A 10,886-nucleotide genomic window follows, 5' to 3' on the forward strand; every position below is an offset into this window, starting at 1 on the left:
CTAGTCCACACAACACGCTAGTCCACACAACACGCTAGTCCACACAACATGCTAGTCCACACAACACGCCAGTCCAATTGACACACTACTCTAAACTAAACCAAACTGGTATCTGTGACTTCCTGTATTTGCTGAGGTTCTTATTTGCTAATCAAAAGTTTTCATTCTCTGTAAACATGAAGGTTATTAAAGTGTGAGTAGATCGCTGACATGTTTCCTTTGTTTCGGTTTCTCCTGGTTTTCTTGACTCTTCTGAGAGTTAGAACTTGTGAACCGTGGACACCTTCACACCGGCAGGTCAGGAACTGTCACAAACCAGCTTCAGACTCCTCTTCACTGCAGGGGAACTGCTGCTTACCCCAGGTCCTGAAGGAACGGTGAGAGGTCGTTCTGCGTGCCGTAGAGTTCCAGAAGAGTCTGAGCCTCACCGCACAGCTCGCCCTTCCATGGAGCAGAATTCTGGGGAGAGGAAAACGCTTGAAAACCCCAGAATCAGACGGTGTGAGGATGACCTCTGGCGGCGTCTACCTTCTGTTTGGAAATGTAGGCCTGGACAAACTGCTGCAGAATCCCACAGTAGTTGATGTAGGCGTTGCGGCCGGCGCTCAGCGTCCCGTCCCTCTGTCGGAGCAATAACAGACCACCTTCAGCTTTCCTTCTCCACTCTACCCTCAGACCATGACTGCAGAGCTTACACTTTTGTGGATGAACTTGAGGTTGAGGTGGCACTGCCCGCGGTCCGGGTATGTCTCGGTTCTGGGCTCCAGGTTGTACCAGCTGTCCTCTGTGCAGTGCAGGTCCTGCAGAGCCATGACATCATCAGACACCCAGACGAGGGAAGAAGCAGGAATGAGCAGGACTGTCCATCACCTGGAGTTTTATTACAATGTTCCCCAAAAAGTCGTCGGTGCCCTTCTCCTTCTTGGCTTCTTTGATCATCCTGAGGAGAAAAGGTTCAATCGTTGGGTCTTGGATCAGGAGCTTTCCTGGGTGTGCCGTTCAGGGAGCGTGGTACCTCTTCAAGCTGTTGAAGTTGGTTTTGATCTCCTCCAGCTTCTGGCTCAGAGACACCTCCTCATCTTTGTCCCTGCAAGAGGAAACCAGGGCAACGTGACGGAGAGGAAGAAGGTCACAGCAGAAGCTGAAGCTTTTCTCACCACATCTCCAGGTGGAAACTGGCTCCCTCTGTCTTCTGAAACTCTCTGAAACATAAAGAGGAGAGATGATTGCCGCCACTCCTTTGTGGTGCCTTCAGAGGTTCACCAGAACTCACAGGATGAAGGTTTGATTCCATATGGGGTTCAGGGTCTTCTTCTGGATCTCCGTTTGGTAGATCCTGTCGTCAGAAGTGGCATCTTTTACCACAAATTTAAACTGTTTGCTTTTGGAGCGACGAGTCCGAGTCTCCTCCTCATCTTCTAGGATGGTCAGCAGACAATAGGGGTCGCTGAAGCCTGGGGAAGGGTCAAGAAGGTCACTTCAGGTGTTCTTCACATTCCCTTTTTCATTCTGTGAGCATCAGTGATCTATAGATATGTGGAATCTCAGCCCAGTAGATGTTTTTGTTTCTGCTGTCACTCCATTTCTTCTTGCTTGCAATGACTCAACACATTTTCAGGATATAGACCTTTCAGGGCAGACGATATAAACTCACCACTCACGTCTTTCCCCAGGATTTCTTTGGCTTCCTTCACGATGGCCTTCAGACAGTAGACGGGAGGCTGTGGGGTCACAAAGAAGCAGTCAGATCGTCTCTGTCACAGGAAGGACGGCAGGACTTTCAGGACTCGTCTGTGCAGGAACGTGCCAGCTTCTTTTTCTCACCTCGGTTTTTTCTACCTTGTCCATCAGAGCGGCGTGCTCGGATTCCGTCATACCGAAAGCCTGGTGAGAACAGCAGAGCCTGAGTCGCGGTTCCTGCACACGCTCAGATGTGGGCGGCGTGAGGCGAGCGTTTACCTCCTGCATGTACTTGTGCAGCTGGCTGTCGGCGAGGACGTCGGGCGAGGACGGTTTGCCCATCCTGTGTTTGACGGTGTACAGCAGCTCCTTGTAGAGCGGCTTCAGCTGAGAGCAGAAACAGAGAAGCTGTGGTTGGAAAACAGCCGTTTCACCAAAGAGGAAGCCAACGGAGGGAAGACCTGAACCTCCATCTCCTTGTGTCTCTTTGCTCTCTCCTCTGGGTCTTCTTTCAGATCCTGAAGCAAAGAGAAAGTCCAGTTTATCTGTGGTTGTGTCTCATGTAAATGTAGATATCTCAGCGTTAGATAGACGTGCTTCCCACCATTCTGCCTTTCATGTTTTTCCTCGTCAGCCCAAGTTTTCGAGCGTGAGCAGGTGAGAACTGGAGACGAAACAGAGAAGAACTATTTCAGATTGTTCTACATATCTAGTTTTCTTAAACTAACAACTTTCAGGCTTAATCTTTAAAGTTTCTAAAACTCTTTTTCCAGATGGTTTAATCTCTCAGCTGTTTTCTGTAAAAAACACCTCCTATTGGAATCCCCCCAAAACCCAGAACTGTTCAGGTTCAGACTTTAACCAGAGTTAGCCTCTGTGCGTCTCTGACTTTCAGCTTTTGCTTCTTCTTCTCCATCCCATAATGACAGAAGTTCTCTTCGTCTCCGTTGATCGTATGAATCATCTCTGCAGCTTCAGAACTCAGAACTTTTCTCTCAGTCCTGCAACAGATTGTTGATTCTTCTCCAGGTGGAGGTTCCACGATCAGGTGCTAACAGGATCGTGGGTTGTTTTTTTTTAACAGGTAGAACTATTTAGACAATTCTTTAGTGGATCTAAGGTCTCAACACACAGAGTCAAGTCATGGACATGAACCAAAATGATTCAAGCAAAAAAGGGTTTGGACTCACCTGCCGCACACGTCTGAAGCCGTGTTCCTGCAGAAACAGCAGAAAAAGTCAGGAGAGCGTGTCAGCTTTAGGACGTTATTCAGCACATGAACAGCATCGTGACAAGATAAGACAGAAGATAAAGACTAGAGCATTAATAGAACAGTAACAGTTCTGTTGAGCAAACGACAATGAATGAAAGAACATTAAAATACATGAAAGGACAGATAGATAAAAACAAAACGTACATCAAACAGTATTTAGCTAACGTCTATTTGACGAGGAGTTTTTCAGTGAGTGGTAGCTCAGTGTGAGTTTTCTATGGTTCGGGTCCATGTGTCATTGTGTGTCATTGTGTGTCATTGTGTTTTGTGCAGAGGCAAGTGTATTTTAGGAATCTGTCTTGTTCAATGGTGATTAAACCTGAAATAATTATTTTTAAAGCGCATTAGAGACTAATCATATTATATATATCAATGTAATGTTGGGGTCAGGAGCACATAGCATTAATGTCTAGTATCCTTGATTTATTCAATAGAAGTACTCTGTGTTTTCCATTTGGAAAATGGTTCAGTTCTCACAATTTTTTAATGTAGTAACATTATTTTGCATACGTAGCCAGTAAAAGTGCAGGATTTGATTCAATTCAGTATCACAAAACAATTTCCTCATTGGGCTTCGTGTCATTTACAGTAAGTTACGTAAGGGTAGACTGAACCATAATAAATACTACTAAACATTCTGGATGAACCCAGTGTCGTATTTTGAAAATGATTCTCATAGATTCAGATATCTTCTTGCGTAGATGTTCTTTCCACCTTTATTCGTCCTCCATCCGTACACCAGAAACATGTTTGTAACTCTTACATTAATGTCATTCTTATAGATATTTATGGGGTCATCATATTTTTTTATCTTCAGTAAAGAGTATGTAATTAGTGTATCTCAAATGTAATGATTACTTTTCCTTTTTTAGAAGAAATCTGAAGATTATCTATTAGATAACTAACTTTTCTATCTGAAATACAAAGATTTGTGTCATCAGCAAAGAGCCGTGGAATAGTACCAGTGCAAATATAAGCAATATCATTTATGTAAATATAAAAAAGTAACCGTCCCAAAACTGACCCTGGAGGAACACCAAACTTTATGGAGTTCATGTTTGAGTCAGGATTTTTTAGGAAAACGTCTTAAATTTCTATTGGACGAATAACTGGACAACCATCTGAAAATATGACCTCAGAATCTATAATGATAATAATAATAGTGGATTAGATTTATCTGCGCTTTTCCAGACGCTCAAAGCGCTTACATTGTGTATCCATTATTCATTCACACCTCATTCATACTTGGTGACGGTAAGCTACTATTGTAGCCACAGCTGCCCTGGGGCAGGCTGACAGAGGCGTGGCTGCCAGTACGCGCCTACGGCCCCTCTGACCATCACCGGAACATTCATACGCATCCACACACCAGTGGAGCCACACTGGAGGCAAGTAGGGTTAAGTGCCTTGCCCAAGGACACAACGACACTTGGCTGGCGGGAGCCGGAATCGAACCGCCTATCCTTCGATCATTGGCCGACCCGCTCTACCACCTGAGCCACTGCCGAGAAGAGAGAAAAAAATGTGTTTGATGGTATGGAAAACCTGGAAAGATCCGGAAACATTTTCATCATTTTTTACGACTGAATGGATTCTATTAAGAAAGTGCCACACATGAAGAGTCGGTTGACAAAATCCAAATGGATATTTGTACTAGATAGAATTTTCCTCATAGTCAGGAGAACAAGTCATAGTCAGGAAAGCGAGTCTCAGTCGGGAGAGCAAGTCACAGTCAGGAGAACGAGTCAGAGTCAGGAGAACGAGTCACAGTCAGGAGAACGAGTCACATTCAGGAGAACGAGTCAGGAGAACGAGTCATGTTCAGGAGAACGAGTCACAGTCAGGAGAACGAGTCAGGAGAACGAGTCACAGTCAGGAGAACGAGTCAGAGTCAGGAGAACGAGTCACAGTCAGGAGAACGAGTCACAGTCGGGAAAACGAGTCAGGAGAACGAGTCATGTTCAGGAGAACGAGTCACGTTCAGTAGAACGAATCACGTTCAGGGGAACGAGTCAGAGTCAGGAGAACGAGTCAGAGTCAGGAGAACGAGTGAGAGTCAGCAGAACGAGTCACAGTCAGGAGAACAGGTCACAGTCGGGAGAACGAGTCATGTTCAGGAGAACGAGTCACGTTCAGTAGAACGAGTCACGTTCAGGGGAACGAGTCACAGTCAGGAGAACGAGTCAAAGTCAGGAGAACGAGTCACAGTCAGGAGAACGAGTCACAGTCGGGAGAACGAGTCACAGTCAGGAGAACGAGTCACAGTCAGGAGAACGAGTCATGAGAACGAGTCATGTTCAGGAGAACGAGTCAGGAGAACGAGTCACGTTCAGTAGAACGAGTCTCAGTCAGGAGAACGAGTCACGTTCAGGAGAATGAGTTACGGTCAGGAGAACTAGTCACGTTCAGGAGAACGAGTTACGGTCAGGAGAACGAGTCACGTTCAGTAGAACGAGTCTCAGTCGGGAGAACGAGTCACGTTCAGGAGAACGAGTTACGGTCAGGAGAACGAGTCACGTTCAGGAGAACGAGTTACGGTCAGGAGAACGAGTCACAGTTGGGAGAACGAGTCAGGAGAACGAGTCACGTTCAGTAGAACGAGTCACGTTCAGGAGAACGAGTCACGGTCAGGAGAACAAGTCACTGTACTTTATCACCCCTGCAGACCTGCAGATGTTTTCCCGCGTGGTCTGATCAGGTCGTCTTTCTAAGGAACTTCCTCTATTTCTGAGAATGAAACCGACTTGACTCTAACAGCAAACAAACATCTTTCACATTTGAACCTCTGTCAGAGTTTGAACGTTGAGAGGAAATCTTGCGTCGCAGAAAAATCCTCGTGTTGGCGAGGAACAAAAGCAGCGTTCTGCAGACATTTGCATGAAAAAGGAAAGCATGAAGCTGCAGCCGCCTGCGAAACACCATTTTCCAGGATCTGCTCGGCCTCCGCAGACGTCCAGGAGAAGCTCGACGTGAGTCATCGTCACGCAGTTTCCAAACATCCTCCGCAGACGGTGACTCAAACCTTGGAGCATGACCCCACCCCACCCCCTACCCCCACCTCACCTCCACATGGGGTCAAAGTTTGATAAAAATGCCTTCTTGGGCCTGTGACCCTGAAAGGGATTCAGTTGGTTCTGAAGATGGAGGAATGGAGGGAAAACCATCCTACAGAGGATCTGGTAACCATGGCGATGAGTCCTCCCAGTGGAGCGGAGCAGGAGTGTTCCCACGAGGTGCTTCTTACCTCCTCAGGTGTTTGCAGTTGGTGCTGTCCTGCGCTGCTCTGATCCGTTTGACTCGCCATGGCGCCGATATCTGATGATCAGCCCGATGAGCCGCAGCGCTCTGACTGAGAGGAAGCTGAGCGCCGCGGCGATGTCACACGGCAGCCGGAAGTCATCACTTCCTGCAGAAGGTGGTAACCTTAGGCGGTGAAATCCGCTTCAGGTTGGGAGGAGGCGTCCATGCAGCCTGAGCAGGTCGGTCAGGTGATCTCCAGCAGCTCCAGAACTTTCCTTTGGCGCCTCATAGACCATCAGATCAGAGGGAGGCAGAAAGGAGCTGTGCGATAACGTCTGACATGTGAGGCGAGGCTTCACCGCTGAGGGGGGGTTGCAACACATCCTGCAAACTCACAGCAGTAACGACTTCTGTGCATGTACACAACATTCACACAACAAGGCATGATGACAATAACCAGACCGTCCTCCGCCTCTCCCAGAACAGAACCGGGCCAGAATCACAACAGATAACCGGACTTTTGATCTGAAATGAGGCTCCTAATCTTCTGATTCATTCATATTCCTCTAAATACATTTATTTCCCACAAAACTTTTCAAACATTGATATGATTATATTTTATCATTTATACACACAAACAAAAAGTTTTACTGTAAAAAGTACAAGAACAATGCTGAAAAACACATCTTTATTTTTCAAAGAAAACCTTCTGTTTTTTTTTTCAGATTGAACAGTTTTCTGGAGAATTCCTAGTTTTATGTTCTGACCTTTTTTAAGGTTCAATTCCGTCTCTGAACGACCAAAACTAGAATGAGAAGTGTCTCTGGAAAGTGGGTTTGAACCCTTAACCACAGGGACGCTCTCAGCCCACAACATCCTCATCTGACTGTTCAGGAGTCTGAGCCCGGGTTTAGGGCGGGTGGATGGTGGAGCGTCCTTCATCAGAGGGGCTTGAGATCCGGGCGGCTGTGGTGCAGTGGACGACCAGTCGACACCCGGATGAAGACACTCGGATGAGTGGAGACTGGAAGTCCAGATTCCATGACACAGCTTCACACAGGATGAGTGGAAGCTGCGGGTTCGATTCCCACCTCCTGCCCGTGTGGACACTGAACCACATTACCGGTTCTATAGCGTCACGTGTGGATAAAGTGTTTTTATTTATTCTATTTTGTTTCTGATTCCAGAAGTTTCCATGCTGACCGTGACTGATCCGGGATCAGGATCAGCAGCCCGGGTCTCCGTTATGTAACCGGTCTTACAGAACCCCGGAGAAGCTTCTCGGTTCTGGTTCCGTCTGTCTTCCTCCTGCATCAGGCCACGCCCCCGCTTTATTTTAACGGCCAGTGGTTTCATATTTCACTATGAAATGTCTCTTTCCGTTCTGGACTTTCTTCGTTTTGTACTCGTGGGCTTCAGGCGTGACGTCATCCCGCACGCTGACGTCAGCGGCGGAAGAGCAGGTGCTGCGCTCTCCTCACAACAAACGGTATCGGCGCAGCTAACGGTTCCGTTACCGAGCAGTCCCACCCCCGTCCGCTTCCACGAGCCAGACCGGCACCGAACCGAACCGGGCCGTCTCACCGGGACAGGAAGTCCGGAGGCCCCGCGGCCATGACTCTGAACCAGAACCAGTCCGAGTCCGGCGGAGTCATCATCAACAACAGCGAGAGGTGACGCTAGCCGCCGCTAGCCGCGGGTCCGTTAACCCGCGCGCGCGAGGCGGCCGAGTTCGTTTAGCTGCTGCGCAACACGCCGGCACGCGCCGGCGAGCGCGCGCGCTAATGCGATGTGATCACAGGAAGCTGTTTGTGGAAAAACTAACGTTTCATTTCAAAATAAATGACGATAACGGAAGTACTATTATTATTGTTGTTGTTATCGTTATTATTATGGCTGATATTATTGTTATTATTTTGTAGTTTTTATAGTTTTCATGAGTAATTTTTCTTCATAAAGTTTCTATTAACAAATGTTCTCATTCAGTTGTGTATTTATTTTCTTTTTAACAATCGGTAACAGAAAAACACTACAGTGTAACCAGCACATCACTGTAAAACATGAACAAACCAGGGAGTTACAATATATGTGTGAACTCAATAAAGTTCTTCTAAAATAATAAATGTTCTTGAAGCCTCCAGATTCTGCAGGTGTTCTGATGATCCTCAGATTGTGATGTTATCTGGATGTTGAAGCTCTGAGGCTCCATCAGGATCTTTATGACTTCATTAAACGGTCCCAGGAGGAGGAGGATGTTTGATGATGTTTGTTGTTGTTTGTTGTTTGTGTCAGCAGTGTGTTGATGAATCATGACAACGTGGAGCTGGTCTTCTGTGATGCTGACGGTCTGCCTGAAGTCTTCAGGAGGAGCAGGAAGGGCAGCGTGTACCTGACTCCGTACCGGGTGAGTGAGGAGGAGGAGGAGGAGGTGGGGGTGGTGGGGGTTGGAGGAGGAGGAGGAGGTGGAGGAAGAGGATTAGGAGGAGGAGGAGGAGGTGGAGGAGGTGGAGGAGGAGGCGGCGGCGGTTCGAGTCATGTGACTGTGCTTCCTCTCAGGTGATCTTCCTGGCCAAAGGCCGCGACGGGCTGCAGTCCTTCATGATGCCCTTCTACCTGCTGAAGGGCTGTGAGATCAAGCAGCCGGTGCTGGGGGCCAACTACATCAAAGGCAGCGTGACCGCCGAGCCCGGAGGTGAGGGGGGCATGTGCACGTGTGTGTGACGTCTGACCGTGCACACGTCTGTAACGTGTTCTCCTGCAGGCGGCTGGGAGGGCAGTGCCACCTTCAAGCTGGTGTTCTCCTCTGGGGGGGCCATCGAGTTCGGCCAGTCCATGCTGCAGGTGGCGGCTCAAGGTGTGCTGAAGGTCACTTCCTGTTGGTGCGTCTGCAGACTCTGACCTGATGGTTTCTGTTGACCCGCAGCCTCCAGAGGTCAGCCCGTCACCGCAGGCTTCGGTGGATGTCCCTTCATGGCAAACGGGGCTTACGCTCACCCCCCTCCCCCCGCCAACGGCATGTACCCTGCAGGCCCCCCTCCGGTCTACTCCTACCCCAACCCGCCTCCTCCAGGTAGAGTCGCTCTAGTGGTTCTGTCAGCGGTTCTGTCTCTGTGGGAAACCCGCCTCACTCTTTGGATTTCCAGGGGGGTTCTACCCCAGTCCTGTAGGCTTTGAGGCCTCTGCAGGCTACATGCCCCCGCCTCCTTATTCTGCCCCTCTGGGCCAGCAGCCTCCTCACGACCCCGACCTGCCGTCCTCTGCTGCAGGTGAGCCGTCGTCTGTTTGGTCGTGCTAAACAATAGATTTAGAAAGAGTTTTTGGAGTTCCTGGTTTTATGTTCATAATGTTAACCCCCCCCCCGTTTCCAGCTGAGGCCAAAGCAGCAGAGGCAGCAGCGAGCTGTGCCCCCCTCCCTCCCACACACGTCTACCTGCCTGAGGTGAGTTTCCAGTTTGTCATATTTTACTGAAAAGTTTCTCTTTTCATGTTTTTCTAACACAGTTTACGCGTCTGTGGTTGCCATAGCAACCACCACACTGAACTGAACGTCTTTAGACTCCTGCTCTGATTTGTCCTGCTGGGATAGTTGATCCCGGACTAACCCCCAAACCGTCAGACTCTCCACCCTTTTCCCTGATAGGACGGACACTCACTGCAGTGATGGAGACAAACTTTGTTTCCCGAGGTCTGACGTTCTCACCTGCAGGCGCTGGCTCTTGTTTCAGGGATGGAAGCTCACCTGGAGTTTTACCTGTCTTACTGTCTCCAAACACTGTTTAGTTTCTCAAAGTAAGAACGAGAAGAATGTAAGATAACTTGGAAAGGAGTTAAAGGAAAACCTTGAGTTCACCTCCTCAAACTAAAGCAAAAATGACCAAATTTCCTAAAAGACCACTGGAAGAAGTGGGCGGAGCCAACACCTGTCGGTGTCCGTCCCACCTCAGGTTTTGAGTCAGAGATGATCTGTCCACATGAGAAACATCCCTTCAGTTCTGTGACAGAGCTCACCTCATAACGATTCAACCTTTGCATCCATTTCCCACAATGCATCAGTGGATTTTCGATCCCAGCCTGAGATCATTTTAATCAGAAATGAGTTTGATAAACTCAGATTTACCATTCGGAAGGAAATCAGGAACATTTCAATAAGTTTCAGACTCTTTTGGGTCAGAACCGGTTTGGTGCTTTGAAGCTGCTCTAGATTCTACAAACATTACAAATGCATGATGGGAAGTCTTCACCTGCAGAATCCCAAAGGTTCTGATGGTTATTTCTCTGATCTCTGCAGGACAAACCTCCCCCGTACTCCCCCCCAGAGGATAAGAAGAACCAGTAGACCCGGCCGACCCGCCTCGTCCCTCGGACCGACCAGAACCATTCCTGTCACTTCCATGCAAACCCGGTGAACCTCTGCATTCCTCGTGATGTGTGATGAGCTTTATCTTCTTCTGCAGCACCTTAACCCGATGAGCGGGAGGAGTCCGGAGGAGTCCGGAGAGGTCCGGAGAGGTCCGGAGAGGTCCGGAGAGGTCCGGATCCGGACGCTTCCTGTAGCTTGAATTTCCTTCAGGAAGGATGAAACTGTAGATCAGCTGATCTTTGGTTGGAAACCCTTTAGTGGATCCGCTGATGTGGATCTGAGGATCTCGGATCAGACCAGGATTATTATGATGTCACTTCCTGCTTAGTCTTT

General features: G+C 48.4%; 2 protein-coding genes across 2 annotated transcripts in view; one reads left to right on the top strand and one right to left on the bottom strand.

Moving 5' to 3' along the window:
• Positions 1-6,529, bottom strand: part of unc13d (unc-13 homolog D (C. elegans)) — a 15,922-nt gene extending 9,393 nt beyond the window's left edge. The window contains exons 1-14 of the mRNA XM_024264470.2: positions 6,198-6,529; positions 2,871-2,897; positions 2,285-2,344; positions 2,148-2,198; positions 1,960-2,067; positions 1,825-1,884; positions 1,655-1,721; positions 1,274-1,454; positions 1,158-1,202; positions 1,016-1,087; positions 871-940; positions 696-800; positions 529-621; positions 359-459 (exon numbers count right to left, since the gene is read on the bottom strand). Of these exons, the coding sequence (XP_024120238.1) occupies positions 359-459; positions 529-621; positions 696-800; positions 871-940; positions 1,016-1,087; positions 1,158-1,202; positions 1,274-1,454; positions 1,655-1,721; positions 1,825-1,884; positions 1,960-2,067; positions 2,148-2,198; positions 2,285-2,344; positions 2,871-2,897; positions 6,198-6,257 (1,100 nt within the window). The 5' untranslated portion in view covers positions 6,258-6,529. The remainder of the gene's footprint in view (positions 1-358; positions 460-528; positions 622-695; positions 801-870; positions 941-1,015; positions 1,088-1,157; positions 1,203-1,273; positions 1,455-1,654; positions 1,722-1,824; positions 1,885-1,959; positions 2,068-2,147; positions 2,199-2,284; positions 2,345-2,870; positions 2,898-6,197) is intronic.
• A 352-nt stretch (positions 6,530-6,881) lies between these two features.
• wbp2 (WW domain binding protein 2) overlaps positions 6,882-10,886 on the top strand; it is a gene marked incomplete in the record, with an annotated part of 4,170 nt that continues 165 nt past the window's right edge. The window contains 8 exon segments of the mRNA XM_024264479.2: positions 6,882-7,866; positions 8,489-8,597; positions 8,750-8,885; positions 8,955-9,047; positions 9,117-9,263; positions 9,337-9,459; positions 9,562-9,632; positions 10,482-10,886. Of these exon segments, the coding sequence (XP_024120247.1) occupies positions 7,808-7,866; positions 8,489-8,597; positions 8,750-8,885; positions 8,955-9,047; positions 9,117-9,263; positions 9,337-9,459; positions 9,562-9,632; positions 10,482-10,529 (786 nt within the window).

This window comes from Oryzias melastigma, linkage group LG19 (assembly GCF_002922805.2).
Source record: "Oryzias melastigma strain HK-1 linkage group LG19, ASM292280v2, whole genome shotgun sequence".
NCBI classification, from domain to species: domain Eukaryota; kingdom Metazoa; phylum Chordata; class Actinopteri; order Beloniformes; family Adrianichthyidae; genus Oryzias; species Oryzias melastigma.